Raw genomic sequence first — 17,108 nt, 5'->3', positions numbered from 1 at the left:
ATGATGACATAGACATGAGGCGACCATTTGCGTTCTGGAAAGACAAGTCAATTAAGACAGATTTGCCCCATAATATAATCAGTGTGGATATATTATAAATACTGTTTATAGATGTATTTCGTGGTCTTTCAGCACAGGGGGCCACCCCCTCGACAAAGTTAGCTGGGAATCAGTTACGTAGATTTTGCAGTCACGAGAAACCAAAACAACACATCCTGCTTTCACGCTTGCCAGAGGCAAAAACAACAAGCGTTTTCCTTTGTTTCTCTAATGGGTTATTCTTACCACCCCGTTTGACTGTCATGAGAGGAGAAGACCCCAAGAAAAGCCCTCAATCCTGCATACAATGCTTTGGGTGTCAGTGGGGAGGGGAAGGTGTAACTTTCAGACGTGATTGTCTTCAATATATCGCAATTTTTCCCTCAATAGTGTTGCCAGAGATCATTCCAGAACGTGGGAAACCACAAATAAGAAGAAATAGTAGTACTGTAGTAGAAAAATAAATGGAAGACGATGTTAGGCTAAGCTAACTACGTTGCAGTTGCCAAACTTTTCTACTCGTCATTTTTCATTGTGATGAATGATTGAGGACACGTGAAACATAAAACTCAGCACAGATAATTGCTCCTCTATTTGTGTTCGGCAGCTGCACAAGCGAGAGCTCACATCTACTTTGGCTATCAATTTGTTTCATGTCACAATGAGGATTTGCGATCAGAACTCTTGAAAAGGAGAAAGAAAATCTTCACGCACACCAACTGAAGAACATACCTTTGTTTCCGAAGAACAAAGGAGGAGTGCGCCTTCTCCTCAGACTTGCGGCACGCGGTGGCGGTCTCCTCCAGTCGCCTCCCCAGCAGTCTGGCTATGGCTGTGAAGGAGTTGCTCAGTCTGTAGAGGTCTTTCCCATAGCCTCCGAGCACAGACGGGTAACGGTCTGTCAGAGCTCGGATCTCCAGTAGCAGTGTGTGGTGAAAAGTGTGTTCCATGTTGCCCAGAAGAGAAACCAGGTACACCAAAGACTGGTGCGCGTGTGCCTGAGAATAATAAAGAACCCGTTACAATTATAGTGTGTGTGTGTGTGTTTTTAAAGTTAAAATCTAGTCATAAAACCTTGGAGCTGAGGGTCAACTTTTTCTCCGCAACTACAAAGTCTACATGAAGACACTAGTGACTTCATCCATCCATCCATCTTCCGAACCGCTTGATCCTCACTAGGGTCGCGGGGGGTGCTGGAGCCGATCCCAGCTGTCTCCGGGCAGTAGGCGGGGGACACCCTGAATCGGTTGCCAGCCAATCGCAGGGCACACAGAGACGAACAACCATTCACACTCACACCTAGGGACAATTTAGAGTGTTCAATCAGCCTGCCGTGCATGTTTTTTTTGTAATGTGGGAGGAAACCGGAGCACCCGGAGAAAACCCACGCAGACCCGGGGAGAACATGCAAACCCCACACAGGGAGGCCGGAGCTGGAATCGAACCCGCTACCTCTGCACTGTGAAGCCAACGTGCTAACCACTTGACTACCGGGCCGCACTAGTGACTTTTCTTCGATTAATTTTAAACGCAAATATTTGACCCACAGAAAAGCCTCTATATTCTCAAGTTTCCCACTGGTCTCGTTAACACTTCTGGTTTAAAAAAAAAAAAACACAGTTATATATTATCCAACAACAGATCAACCAGGCTAGTCACTTTTGGCACACAAATCATAACTACGAGCTCGATTTACATATCTGTGTGTTCTATTCTGGCAGTAGGAAAAACTGGCAGTCATGCTGCATGATTAACCCCCCAAAGCCCCCCAGTGCTGGATCTAATAACATAGTGTGAGTGGAGAAAAAGCGCTAGGATTCAGTGTCAGCACTCTTGCAATTTTAAACACAACCCCCCGACCCCCCATTAGTTGATAAAAAGTCGACAAAATAAGAAAAAAAAATCCCGGAGGTTTCTCAGATCGCCGCTTTGGCCGGGCTGCATCCTTTAGTTTCCCCAAGAGACAAACACGAGTGATTGATGGGATGAATGATGTTGCTGCGTAATTTGGGCACGTTTCAAACTTTTGATGATAACCTCATGTGTGAATGTGAAAGAGTAAGAGTAGTGGGCTTCCACCCAACATACTAAGGGAGTTAGGAGGCTCTAAGGCACAGCGCGACAATAAAACAGAAGCTCGTTGGGGTGAAGATTGAAGCTATAAAGATAGAATTGCACAATTATTCTTGCATCACAGTGCTGGCTTTATTGACTTGTTATTTTAAAGGCTACGGCGCTTACAAGCTTACATCTAAAGCAGATCATTTCGGGCATGATCATGCTGGATTCTCCAATCAATTGACAGTATTTTCTCAACAAATGAGAGCAGGCAGGGGGCAGCCTTCTTGTACCCTTGAGGTTATTCACTGCTGGGTACTCCCTACGGTTGCTGGCGTAAGTGGAAAATGGTGTGGCTATCAATTATTGGCATTCAGATATCCTGCTTTGTGGATGTGGCAGCTTCCTGAACTATCGCAGAATTCATCAGAGATGGACGGGAGCATCTCCGTTGGGAGAGAACGAGCTGTCGGCCTTTTTGAATGGTGTGGGACGAGCGATGAGCACTCCAAGTCATGCGGCGTGCCGACTCAATCGCAATGGGGATGCGATTTCTGAGTTTCTTCACAAAATGGCTGCCACCGTTCGCTCTTCGTCTTAAAGAAGTGATCGCTAATCCGACTAATTGACGAAGCAGTAGAAGCTTCACAGTTGCCGTAGATGAAAATCTAGCCCGGAGACTTAAGAAACTTGAATTTCTACGCTTCCTTTCGTACAATGCCGTGTTTTCTATTTTTAAGGTCTCACGGTGAAGACGAATTAAGTTGACGTGTTCGGACCAAACAAACAACAGAGATGGTCATTCAATACAGATGAAGCGCTTCCGAAGCGAAAGGAAGCCAGAGAAAGTTGTGCAACCAGTAAAGGGGGTGATGTGTGTGTGTGTGTGTGGGTGGGGGGGTGGGTGGGTTAGGGGGGCAACACAAACTTACAGGAGGCATTGCCATCACTAGGGGGTCTATGCAGAGTCATTTCCCAGAAAATCAGGCCTTATTTTCCAAATAGCTCCAGTGTGAAGAAATACAGGACATTAGGAGCCAAATGACCTGTAACTATGTGTGTTACTAAAGATGAACAAATGAACAAACACACACATACACACACACACGCATGCACACACACGACTTACGTTTGTTGCATGAGAAATAGGGCTGATCGAGGTTCGAACCCACAACCACGCACATCATTTCAGGGCAAAGACTTAACACCAGAAAGTGTGCCCAGAGTTATTTCCCTGCATTTCTGTGGGTGGTTGCTTAAATGGCACCAGTTCACCCTTTACGGATTTCATAACAGCAACATATATTGTATGCCAAATGCCCGCTTGTTTTGAATCTGCTCTCGCTGCTTTGTGCACATTATAGTTGTCGAGCCATCTATGCAAAAGGCTGCCAATGATAGAAGCAATAATATCTCTTGCCTTTTTGTGCTTGAAACAGTATGTGTGTGTGTGTGTAGTTGGATTACTTGGCTTTAGAAAGTGTGATGCATGTTGCATCGTGCTACTAAAAGCTTGAAATACTGTATATGGTATAATGGTGGGTGCTTACCTTGAGTATCATTGTTTGTGCTTTCCAAAATCTTTTTGTGGTCTCAGCTCATTTAAAAAAAAATAAATAAATAAACACCTTTGCTTCTTTTCTTCTGTGTATTTACATGTCAATTCCCTATGCGTGAGTGAGATTATCATACAACAGACAAAAAGCAAATAAGTGATTGATAGTGAAATGTTACATTTGCCTGACTTCAATGCAGCCAGCGCGGGATCAGTCTCGACTCAGTGACTGTATGAAATGTGAGAGAGTGGAATCTTGTCTGCCACGATTGGCGATCAGTCCAGCCTTTCACCCAAAGTCAGCTGGGAAAGGTTCCAGCTCCCTAAGCAGTATAGAAAATGGTCCCATGGATAGTTCATTGGATTCTTTGTTGAGTGCTTTTGTTTAGTCACGTTATTGAACTGAAGTTGGTTAAGTGGAATCATTGCAACTCAGTTTGAAAGAATGCAGCCAGGCCAACAATTCGGCTCACTAGTTGGTACTCCCATTCCTCATGAAGCAGTTGTTCATTGTGCGTGCATGCGTGTGTACTTGTACCTCACTGATGATGCCCACAGCGCCATGGATTTTGGCCACGTGACCCAAGAGAGCAGGCCATTGTTGTCCCGTAGTCCTGAGCTTTGGCAGACAGCTGACCAGTGAGGAGGGGCTAGCGAGAGACACATCCACCAGAGTGCCTAAAATGGCCTCAATTAGAGACTGGTTGCCTAGGTAACTGACCAGGGCAGGCACCTGAGGGCTCAACATCTGAAAAATAGAGTTGCATTTTTATTGATTAGACTTTTACATTGACTCCAGCAACATAAGGAGGCTTCGGTGGCATGCGGCAGGAGCGAGAATGTCTCTTCTCTTCTGGAGAAAATCAGAGCGAGTTGAACAGTGAGGTGACTGACGATAAACAAAGATGCAACTGTAGGAGCGTCTGGAAACACTCTGGCAATGAACCGTTCCTCCTAATTATCCCCTGCTAGACAGAATTGGATCAGACGAGAGCAGAACAATCCTCAATGGCATTTACATTCAAACGGTACCAATTCTCATCTGCACATTGATCAGGAAAACACAAAGGCGCGTACACAAAATAAATCTCACCAGCGGATGCTGCTCAGCCACCATTTGAAGCAGTCTGATCAGGTGTTGTTGTTCTGCGGAATCCAACTGTGACAGTACAGCAGTGAGCTTGCCAAGGTGATGGTGTATGACATCAGGTTGTCTGGGGTAGACTGAGGGGAGCACGCGGAGGAGCATGTGGTTGCCTGTGGACAGACAGTGGCGGCACGTCATTTTATGTATGCAATGAATAATACACAGGTCACCTTTTTTATTTGACTTTGATTCATGTTGAAGTGTTCTGAATTCAATCAGACAATAAACGGAAATGTTAAAATCATTTCATGACACAGCAACGTTCATCCATGTGCATCAAATGCTTAACAAGACACACTTTTTTCAACAGGCTGGCCTTGGCCAATTATTGCACCTTCTGAAATGACACTCGAGTTATCTCAAGTCCTTATAGATTGCTCAAAGGAAGAAAATTGCTTGATGACTGTGAATGAGGAACACGGACCCGATGTACATTTTCACCCAGCATTCCACTGAATTATTCGACCTAAGCAGAAACGCGACAATCCCTGAAAGTTGGTAGGGAACACATACAAAAAGAGTAGCGTGAGGTTACCTAGATGATCTTTTTGATATTTGATCACGTGCTGCCAATTGTAATTGTAGTTATAAAACTATTCATGTCCCAGAAAAGAAAGAAAAAACTGTGGGAAGGTGAATCATAGCTATAAAAGGATACATCAGTCATACTCATGATGCCCATTTCCCTTTGCAATTGTGCTAAAGACCCAGTTGAGCATAAAACTAGACACAAGTTGCACAGGGCCTGTACAGAGGCAAAGTTTTTCATAGCCATTAGGCTGAAGCAGAAGTTGAAGCATTTCCGGGATTCTTCTGAGGAATTTTTAAGGGTTTGCGAAGAAATACGCGGTGGGGGGATTTCAGGAGTTACACGAGTCAACCCTCTGTCATGCGCAGATCTAAACACATGGAGAGCATGTGGGATAATAATAGAGACAGTGCGAAAACTTCCAGCATTCCCCTTTTAAGATCTGCATACACTTTATTATTCCAGATGTGTTGTCTTTAAATCCCAGTTCACACAGTAAAAGTAACTCTCCTGTGATGGAAAAATGTCAAGAGATCACGGCGTATGAGCTGGCTGCTGCTGGTCGGTTCGGTTGCTGTAGATGGCACTGGGGTGCAGTGAAGCTGTAAAATCAATCAATCAATAAATAAATCTCCTCTTTTGCATGCTAAACAACAATCATGGCTAACCCTAAAGAATAATTATTTCCAAACATGTAAAAACAAAAAACAAAAAAAAATTGGCGGATGACCACAATAATCTACTTTGAAATATTTGCTCTGACAACAAATTGAAAACATTAAAAAAAAGGGTGCTAAAGAGTATATACATATGATTTGCTGGGATAGGCTCCAGCACGCCCAGAGAAAAAGAGAGAGAGAGAGATTTGGATAGATGTAATTTTAATGGCCACTTCCAATTTTTTTCCCCCCTAATTATAACAATAAATACTAATCCAGCGATATCAAGAGCGCTTCTATACAGCTTGTCATCATTAGGGTGCCTTAGGGCCCAAGGTGAGCTGGAGCCTATCCTGGCTGACGTTGGCTGAGAGCTGAGATACAGTCTGGGCTGGTCGCCAGCCAAACTCAGACAAAGGTGACATAATTTTGATAATTACATAATGGGAAAGAAAACACTGAAAATGATTGTGGTAACAAAACCACTAAATGACAAAGTCATTCAGTTAAAATTGTGCATACAAACTATTACAGCTGTCTTAAAAGTTGGATTTATGAAGACATGCGCTGTACGTGAACGCCACATGTGTTCTTCTCTCCGACTGCCGCTGCATGGTTGCGTGTTTCTCTGCTTATTTTTGAAATATTAAAAAGAAACACTGTCTGGCAGTTAATATAAAACACCTTCTCTGGCTTGTCTCCAGGTAGGCCATGGATTTGGATTGTTCGCTCTTTCTATGCCATTTTGCAGAAATGTTATTTGATATATAAATGTTAAAGTCAACCCATTGTTGGTTGTGTAAATAACATGAGCAGAGAATAAAAACATTGACAAAGTTACATAATTCAAGGGGATATTTAAAGTCTTCAATCACCTGTTTGTACGCCAGGTCGATATTTTTGTTGTATCACACCTAAAAAAAATCTGTTACAGTAAAATACTGCCTTCACAGTGAAAAGTTTCATAATAACTTTCAAATTAAACAGTCAATGTTTAATGGAGTTGTCCTCTTATTCACAAAATTAAAGCCAAACTTAAAATTAGCCACATGCAGTCAACCAAAAGTGTGACGATTTTATCACGTGTGCAGAATGCTTGGAATTAAAGAGAACAAAGTTGCTTAACAATCCAAAATATCCATCCATCCATCCATCCATCCGGACATCCATTTTCTGACCTGCTTTGTCCTCACAAGGGTCACGGGGCGTGCTAGAGCCTATCCCAGCTGTCTTTGGGGCAGTAGGCGGGGGACACCCTGAATCGGTTGCCAGACAATCGCAGGACACATAATCAAAAAATATATATTTGCAAATTAAGAGCCAATTAAAAAGAGAGTTAGGAACTAGAATCCTTTTCCATTCCTCCTCGATAACATTTCAGAGTTGTTAGGTTTGGGTTTAGGTCTGGCGGTGGCTGTTTGTTGGAATGCCGGCCTGCGTGTTTTGCTTCAGGATGTCAACATAAATGTTGGCAATTATAGTTCCCTCAATAGACCTTAGTGCTCGCAGCGCTCACACATACCCAGACCATGACATTTCTACTACCATGCTTGACTCGACTCAAGACGCGTTTCTTCATGTTTCTACCTCTCCTCTGGTTGCCGCCAAACACACTGGGCACAATTTGAATCAAATAGGTTTTTTGTCTTTGGCTCATTCGACTACAGGACGTGGTTCCACTGATCCATGTCCTTAATCAGCTCAAGATGTACTCAGCAGTTTAGAGGCTAATGCCTGTGTCAGGAGTTATTTTCAGGAAGAAATTTACACCGGTATGCATGCGTTACACTGACTAGATTGTAGCAAAGTGCCATTTCTTCTGCATTGTCTCATGAAGGGATATAAAAAGTATTTACAATGATGTGAGTGTGCATTCACTTTGGTGGCTGTATTGTTACATGAGATACGAGAGACAAAGTAAAGAGATGCCCTTTAAGTAACATCCTGTTTATATTACAATATACCCTTTACCTTTCACCTACAAACCGTTCATTTCCGTTGTTTGTTTGTTTTTTAAGGGAGGCGGGTTTTTTTGTGTTTTTTTTTTACAGTAGGAAGCTTTTTTTGAATGACGTTTTGGGTACAACCTGTGATGCAGCACACTGGCTCAGACAGGGTCAGCATTTCATACTGCTGAGTCAGCGGTGACTGAACATGGAAACAATTTTTTTCGTGCCACGATCCATCATTTCGGCATGAGTCAACTATTGTCAGGAAGTAAAGGAAACCCCCTCAAGCTTTACGTTTCCAACATGTAATTTACACATCCATAGGAAGGGTGACGTGCAGTGACTTGTTTCTATTGCTGCATAAGAGCGTGCCTCAGTGAGCAGCCAACGCAATTGATGATAAATCTAAAATCGGGCCAAAGAGAAGCGTGGGTAATACAGTACAGTAGATCACTAGTGCTTAATATTTTTATTTGACAACACTTTAAACGTACCCAATCTTGTCAAGTTTCAATGTTTCTGAATTGTATTATATTATCCAGCCATCCATCTATTTTCTAATCCCCATCTCAGCCGTCTTCGGACAGTAGGCGGGGGGACCCCCTGAACCGGTTGCCAGCCAATCGCAGGGCACACAGAGACAAACAACAAGTACGCAAAGACACACCGCAAATAAAACAAACACTAAAAGGCTGCGCAGAAAAGCCAAATCCTCAAATCCCATGAAGAAGTCATTAAGTCCATCCTCTACACCAGAAAGACAAAAGCACAAAGTCCCACAAAAGGAAACATGTGTATATCTACACTGTCCACACACAACCAACAGCATAAAAGCATTAGCTGAGGCGTACAAGGGGTGCAGAAAAATCTGAAGCCATTTAAAAATCTATTTTGAAAACGCTCTGTCTTTCACACAGGCACACACAAACTCTGCATGGGGCAAAAATCAATCTTTCTTTTTTTCTCTCTCCCTCTCCTCTCCCATTACCTGTCCCCCCCCCCCCCCCCCTTTCCCTGTGAGTGAGTTGCTGCAGCAGTAATATCTAATTACGACATACAGGCTACCTCCAACGATGCATTACTCACTGCTTTGCCGTATTCTCTCTCAGGCTGGGGCACTGCTCACATTTCAACAACCCAAAGAGCGTTTTTAAGGGAGTTTTTGACCCAGCCCACGCCATGCAAAAAACCTGTTGAACGGTTATAAAATCCCCCCCAAAACATCCATCCATCCATTTTCCGATCCGCTTTATCCTAACAAGGGTTGCGGGGGTTGCTGGAGCCTAATCCCCGCTGTCCGGGCAGTAGGCGGGGTACACCCTGAACCGGTTACCAGCCAATCGCAGGGCACAAAGAGACAAACAGTCATCCACGTACATATTCAGTCACGCAATATAGTGTGCAGTGAGCACACTAACTGTTGTGATACAGTATTGCACATTCAATATAATTTGGGCCAGAAATCAAGTCGGATTTACAAATTCTCTTCTCCACTGACCTCACTATTTCACAATCATAATAATTCTCATCATATTTAAAAAACACACACACACACACACAAACAAAAACAAAAACAACCCCCAATAGCTTTATGGTTTGTGCTCTCAAAAACAGAGCTGTGCAAGACAGCATTCAAATATGCTGCTCACTTTTCATGGAAGAAAAGGATTTGTTTGAACTTACCAGAACTTATTACTCTGGGAGAACTCAAATTTATTGTAAAGGAATGTGAAAGTAATGCTACTGGATAATGCGACTGCTTTGGTAAGGTTGGTGTTGAATGATTATGGATTGACATACGTGTTTATGGTGGATGACTGTTGTTTTTTCTGTTTTTGGGGGGGTTGTAACTATGTCTTTGCTACCCCGCATGGCTTGGTCACCATTGGAAAAGAGACTTTTTATCTCAATGAATTTTTGCCTGATTAAATAAAGGAAAATGAAGTATCAGTATTAATGAAGATAATGGGATCCAAAGTGCTGACCATATCATCTCCAAAGGTAAAGGCAATGGTAAAAGGTGTGGGTGCGGGTCAACAATTTATATGGACAAAACGAGTTAAGTCAATTGGTTGCTTTCCTAAAAAAGTGCAGTTCACTAATTGAAAAAAAAAGTTGTGCATGAGTTGAATCCAACAAGCCCCCCTAAATTCTGGACAGTATTTGGCTGGGGTAGACTACTGGGGTAGGCTTCCTGCCAAGGATTGCTCAGCATTTAACAACAAAGAATGGGAGCGGTGAAGAGGAGGAGGGGGAGGATGCGAAAAGGGAGGGAACAAATGTTGCATGAGGTGTTGGGGAGGGAGCGCTTTCAAAACGAGAGTGGTAGACCGGAGAACGTCAGAGACCGGAGGGGGACCACAGTGACTGACAGAGCATTTCCTCATATGCACGCAGACAAAGAGAGAAGGACAAGGAGGCAAGCTGCACATCTGTTTTCTTCTCCCACCTGTGCACACTCAATCACCTCTCGGCATACACGCACAGCAGAGCAGCATGTTTTACTGGAGACTCCCCCTGGCAGTGGGTGCGTGGTCTATTTGTGTGTGTCTGAGTCTGACCTACGACGACGATATCGAAGTCAACTATGCCGACACCTACTACAACGAAATCACAGAGGAGGAAACACCAGAGCGTAAGTGTTACATACACTTTGACCAATGAGGTCGAAATTTTAGTGCTTCCCAAATAGGGGCCCGTTAGATTTTTGGTTCCTCAAATTCAGATCTCATCACTGTTTTGTTACAGTTATGTATTTTCCTCGTACATCCAGCGAAACTGAGGATAAGAAGGTTATGTAGCATGATATTATTGCTCGTTGATTTGTAGTTGGAATAACGTGAATGGTCAGAAAATGGAAAAACACAAAAATGATGCGTGCCGACGTTCCACCAAAATGTCTGGTAGAATTAAGCCTCAAAAGTCAAACAAGGCTTGGGGTTCAACCCACATCAAGCATGAAGTCACAGGACTTTTGCTCAGTGTGCATCTCAAGGTTAATATCTTGAACTTTTTATGTTTTTGTCATGCCGCCACAGAATGGGTCAAGCGGTGGTAAAGATATTCATATTAAACATGAATCTTAAATTGGACTTCTACCTTATACCTAGCAACATCAATTCGTTCTTATGATAAGACAAATGCACACTTAATCAATTCTAGCAATACCCATAAACTGCCACTGAGGGGCAGTATTTCTTGTCAAACACCTCCCTGTTGCCTCTTCCATTCCCTTTTTGACAGGAGTCTTCAAAGGGTGAGTAGTTTTACTTTATTTTCATTGTATTATACATAGCCAACACCTAATATTTATCTTATACTTGACTGTTAGGAGTGTTAAAATGTCATGTGAAAAAAAATGCCTGTACATTTAATTGAGCCTCAAAGAAATTAACTAAACACATTAATTTAATTGAGCCAGAAACATACGAATGAGAAAATGCTTGTTTGAAAGTCAAACCGATTTGCTCAGTTTTGGGTGTTCCACTGTATTCTGTTAGGTGTGAGAAAGCTGCTAATTGCTATTTTAATACTTCATTGTAAGTAATTAGTTGACTTGGAAAACATACAGGTATTTCAACAGCTTGGACCTGAATAAATTAAAAAGCCACAAGAAATAAAAATGAGAAAACACTAGTCTGAGATATTTGAACGTAATGCAAGTGCGTGTGTGCGTCCTCGTGAGTGTGGCAGCTTGCTTTTTGCATGTTTGTTGTTGAAACCTAGCAGGAGGTCTTGTTGCACCGCCAACATTTAAACAGCAGCAACCTAGTTTCGATAAAACTGACTGCAGATCCTTTCAATGACTATGAGACGACTAGTACTGTGTAATGATAAGAAAAAATGGTCACGCTAAAAGAAAAGACACTTTTTACACTCAAGTTGGTGCTGGTTTCGAAGTTAATGCTGATATTGTTGCTAGGCAAATGTTAACTAACTAATCTGGCTGTATTTCTGCTTAGCTTTCAGCTTTGACCTGATAGTGTTTCCATGTAGTCAGTTCATCACATGAAAATGGCATATCCTCACCCAGCCGAACAGTATTATGTAAATTAGTTGCAGCTCTCAAAAGATTACTGTGGGTGTGAAATTTACACTGACTTAAAGTGAGGACAGGCCCCACTGTAACTCTTACAGTGGTGTGGCTTTTCACTGTTTCAAGTAGCTCTCATAGTTCTGCTCAACGGACTTCAACCACACAGAGTTTGCAAAGCAAGCTCTTCAATCTGCCTGGGTGCGCCCCAGGGTTTGGATGGTCATCCGAATTCCTTTCAACCAAACAAAACTTGTCATCGGTTAAGAGACCCTTGATGTCAGGCAATGTACTTTAGTCATTAGCAACATCAAAGTGCTTTGGTACCCAGCTGCAGAAAAGTGACTCGCATAGTCTCATTTCATTCCATTAAATGAGCAATATTTGTCATTCACTCTTTTGTTGTTGCAAAAGACATTTCACAAAAAAAAAAGCAGGAGGAAATTGTCTTGTTCACAAAGTGGTTCTTTCTCCTTCCGTTATCTGTTTCCAGCCACACCGAGCGCTACCCCCTGTAGTTCTCCAGACCTCACTAAGTGGGACAAAATCTTCTCAATGTTGGAGAATAGCCAAATGCGGGAGAACATGCTTCTCCAGTATGCCGATGACATTGTCAAAGTGGAGATGGGGTCTCTGCGTGGGGAAATACTCAGGTCAGTTGGATGACTGAATGAGAAGCTTGTGCAACAATGATCAGGTTGACAACAAGTACCCGAGTCCCGTCGGGTCACATCTGATATTTTACACTTCGCAAAGATGCATGATGACTTGGGTCACCCAGAAGTTATGACGTTCTTATACTTAGTCATAATGGATTGAGGTTATGCCATCTTGATCCTTGATGTTGATTTTGTTGATTAGGTTTGTTTCTCAGTACGGCGGTTCATGCGGGGCTGCAGTGGAAACAGCGGGAAGGAGGATGGCTTTGCAGCTGGAAGGCCGACTAAGGGAATCCCTTGAACGATTGAAATTTGGAGATTACATTCCCACCGCTGATGCTAATTCTGTTGGGAGTTCAAATAACCTGGAGGCAATGCTACAACAGCTTCTCTCCGCCACACGAAGTCAAGCGACCCGACTTGGCAAGCTAGAAACCAGCTGCTTCAGCAACCCGGGAGGTGTGAAATCACCATCGCCTCTTCCACAGGGTGGAAGAGTCGGACACAGAGAGCAGGAGGTCACATCCCACGAAGTAGCCTTGGAAGCAGCCTCGGCTGCGCTGCAGCAGACAAGAATGGAGATCCAGGAGGTACTCAGTTCATCACGGCGCAGACACCTCCCTGCAGGTAAACTGTCACTTGGCCCATCTTTCTCCTTTTAAACCCCACAAACTGTATCCTCTTTGCTCTCTTTGGATTTGTCTTCATTTTTTTAACTTGCCATCCTAATTTAAATAATCTTTTCATCATCAATGTAACTCATCAGTCTTTGTTGACACATTTAGCTCATTCTCAAATCCAGGAATGAGACTCCCCCTCATTCGTTTCTTAGCAGTCAGTGACTAATCTCATGTGCTGCATTTGTCCTGAATACCTTATTTTCAGTCTCTAGGCAATATAAGACTCTTCCTTTCTGTCTGTTGACAGTACTGTCACTTGATATAGTAAAGTGAACCTTTCAAAGGTTCATCTTGACATCACTCAACTTATTTATCATATGTAGACAAGGAGCAGATTGCATGTTATAGTCAAAGGGCAAACTCCATCCCGAAAACATTGCCCAACAATCGGAAATTACCCAACACCCAAAAATGCCTTCCAAATGGTTTTAGTCCCAACTCTTGTTGACACCATTATGCCCTGGTATTATTCAATTTGAATGAATGAAAGGAGTTGAGAGCACCAGCATACATCAACTTAAATATATGCAGCCGTAGATGCAATCCCAGTCCAATCATCATAAACCCACACCACAAACTCTGGGGATAAACAAAACCAGATGGGATCCATCACGAGAACACCCAGTGTGGCCATAATGTCTCCTTTCACCACTATGAATTGAGTGTAAGAAAACTGGGAGAGAAGGCAGATCTAAATAAATATATTACCGGTAGTTAAAAATAAGCCTTCCAATTGATAGAAGGATAAAACGATTTAACAGTTGTATATTTTCCCTCAAAATGTGTAACTCTTCTGTTGGCAAAAACTTCGACCTGTGATAATTTATGTCAAAATCCATCCCACACAGCGGAGGGTAGACATTTAACTTGAACTTGTTGTACACGGTGTTCTGCAGAGTTCAATCCCAGCTCCCATTTCTTTTCTGTGAACACCAAAGTAGAATTATCAAAATGTGTGGTATAATCAAATGCTTCAAGAAATGGTGCCCTCATCCAGTGAGTGATTTTACCTCACCCTTTCATCCTGTTCAGCTTTTAATTATCTGTTTAATTTTATTTCTATCTAACGTTGTGCCTTTACTGCATGTGAGATCAGTCTTAGGAGGCTAAGTCAGAGACCTCCTCAGCAACAGTCATCTTCATAGACTTGGTCATTCTGCACTCAGCCCTTTTCGACTGTTATAAAGTACAACATGAATATGATTGAGTAGCATCAGATGATTGATTCATTCTTTGGTGATCTCCATTACACAGGCAATGAGATGGCAATCCTCTTCCCAATGCGTTCCCGTCGCATCTACACATCCGTGATACCCGATGTCCCACTTTCACTGTCCTCCTTCACTGTCTGCCTTTGGGTGAAGCCAGTCACAGTCGCCAACAAAACAGTTCTGTTCTCCTATGGCAACCGCCGCAACCCCTATGAGATCCAACTCTTGCTCAGCCACACATCAGCCCAGTTCACCATAGGAGGAGAGACTCACCTGGTGGAAGCACGGGATGTAGTCAACCCAAAGGGTCCTACAGAATGGCTCCACCTATGCGGGTCTTGGTCCTCTGAGCAGGGCCTGGCATCCTTGTGGGCAGGTGGGCAAAAGGTTGCTTCCACACCCGGAGTGGCAGAAGGACACATCCTGCCAGACGGAGGCTCACTCCAGCTAGGACAGGAAAGGAATGGTTGCTGCTCTCTGACCCCAAGCAGCAGTGGGAACGGCGTGCCGGGGTTTGAGGCAGGGTTCGATCCCAAGCTGGCGTTCACGGGCACAATGACGGGAGTGAACATGTGGGATAAAGTGCTAACGGAGGAGCAGATTTCCCTGCTGGCCTTGAAAGAAGGCCAGCAGGGCTGCGAGCAGAGGGGAAACATCGTGGCGTGGGGTGTGACAGAGATGGTGCCACATGGAGGCGCTCTATTCATCAACTAAAATAGACTCTGTGAACTCCATCAGCATTGTCCTTGCCTTTCACAAACCTTTGAATCGCTTTCATCCTAAAACTGAGGAAATGTCACCTCTGTGCAAATATTTCAATGTTTATTTTTCTACCACAATCACTTTAATTGAGGCCATATCTCACACTCGCTGCTCGCTGCAACACGCAAACACTGCCGAGCATTCATCTTGGGAAAACGTGTGTTGCAGCAGGAAACGCGCTGCGAGCAATGTTTACCAAAGACCTAATTAGGGTGAAAGAAAGAGTCCATTGTGAAAATGAGCAAGTGCTGAGCCAATGAATGAAATAACTGAGCAGACACAAGAGGGGGTAACCAGAGGTCAAAAATAATTGAAATGTTTGAATCGTAACGCCATTTATTTCCTTTTATTTTGAGTCATTTTTGTCTGTCTAGTTTTGTCACACACAGCAAAAATCCATCTTCTGGCAAGTCAAACCTGGTATTTGCTTTCTTAGAGAGCCATTCTCATATTAGTCCCCTGTCGGACAACTTTACATTGCAGAAGCTGTCAGCGTTTTTTTTTTCACTTTTCGCCTCATCAAGTCCCTTGTGTTGCTTTGTACTCGTCAACATTTTTACATTCATATGAGTTATTCTATGTCTGCTTTGTCACCTGTATTTTACACATGGTGTAATACATGTATTTTTTGGAATTCAGTTACATAGTTATATTATATATATATATATTGTATATGCAGTATATATATATATATATATATATATATATATATGTGCGCGCACGACCACACACACACACACACACACACACACACACAATGAGGGCAATGTTTACATGGTCTGGTCTTTTGTGAGTTAACTTGTCTTATACAATACTGTACAGGTATGTTAACTGACTTTGGTTTCCTTGGTAATGGAACTGAGTAAAAATGAATGTATTTTGTACATAAATGTATTTTGAAAGGATAATGTGATATGAATAAAGCTATATTAGTGTGCTTGTTTGCCAAAGTGTTTGATTGCTGAGAGAAATGTTTCTCTTTGCCGCTAAAAGATGAATTTCGGGGTATTTAGATAAAAACTCAGGAAGCACAGCAAAATCAAGGGTTAAATAGTGGGGGGAAATAGATGTACACATCTACTGAGAATTCCAGACAGCTCATATAAGCAAATAGGATGGATGAAGACCATTAAGAGCTTTCAACCCGATAAATGCCAATCAAACGAAAGCTCAAAGGGCTTTCGAACCGCCTGCTCTCGGCCCCTTAAGACAAAGATGCAAGTTTCTTAGCTGGGCAGAATAAGAAGACTTGCTGCTCTATAGATGACATCTTAAAAAATTTAACTGTGAAACACGTTTATGTAACAAAGATATCACAAAGTCCATCATTCACCTCGCCCATGACATCACTCATACTTCTTTCACAAATTGCTGCTAGGGACACGTACGTGTGAAGAAGTCATCTGTTTTTGCTTCGATGAGCTGTATGTGTGGCGCATCTTTTGCAGGTTTCTATTCCTGTGTATACCTTCAGTTCCAAGGTATGGCTAGCTCATGAAGAACCAATGCGTGGTGCAATACATCAGAGCACAGTTTAGGCACCATAATGGCACCAAAAAAAAAAAAACATTATTCGAGTTTGTATTTCAAAGGTCTCAAAGTTCATCATTTGTCTACTGTGTGGTTATGTCATCATCTGGCTTGAAAAAGGACCACCATCAGACTGTCACCCCTGGTGAGCTGCGCCAGTGGGTTTTGTGCAATTTTATCGATAAGATCAGTTTATCTCATGTATTTCTAACACAGTTTTCTCACAGCTTCAAGCATTAGCCTGTTATAAAGAATTTCACATTGCAGCTGACAAAGCATGCGTTTGGTAGAGCACAA

General features: G+C 42.7%; 2 protein-coding genes across 3 annotated transcripts in view; one reads left to right on the top strand and one right to left on the bottom strand.

Moving 5' to 3' along the window:
• veph1 (ventricular zone expressed PH domain-containing 1) overlaps nucleotides 1–17,108 on the bottom strand; it is a 41,476-nt gene that overhangs the window by 14,872 nt on the left and 9,496 nt on the right. For both annotated transcript variants that reach the window (XR_007964391.1, XM_052078249.1), the window contains exons 5-7: nucleotides 4,746–4,909; nucleotides 4,191–4,400; nucleotides 772–1,037 (exon numbers count right to left, since the gene is read on the bottom strand). Coding sequence is in view for 1 of the 2 variants with exons in the window: in XM_052078249.1 (XP_051934209.1) it covers nucleotides 772–1,037; nucleotides 4,191–4,400; nucleotides 4,746–4,909 (640 nt within the window). In the remaining variant the exon portion in view is untranslated. The remainder of the gene's footprint in view (nucleotides 1–771; nucleotides 1,038–4,190; nucleotides 4,401–4,745; nucleotides 4,910–17,108) is intronic.
• ptx3a (pentraxin 3, long a) lies at nucleotides 10,236–15,263 on the top strand. The gene is made up of 4 exons (XM_052078265.1): nucleotides 10,236–10,571; nucleotides 12,463–12,622; nucleotides 12,831–13,255; nucleotides 14,563–15,263. The coding sequence occupies exons 1-4, from the start codon at nucleotides 10,433–10,435 to the stop codon at nucleotides 15,231–15,233; spliced, it is 1,395 nt and encodes a 464-aa protein (XP_051934225.1). The 5' UTR covers nucleotides 10,236–10,432; the 3' UTR covers nucleotides 15,234–15,263.

This window comes from Hippocampus zosterae, chromosome 10 (assembly GCF_025434085.1).
Source record: "Hippocampus zosterae strain Florida chromosome 10, ASM2543408v3, whole genome shotgun sequence".
Classification (NCBI taxonomy): Eukaryota; Metazoa; Chordata; class Actinopteri; order Syngnathiformes; family Syngnathidae; genus Hippocampus; species Hippocampus zosterae.
This window is presented reverse-complemented; position numbering and strand designations above follow the sequence as displayed.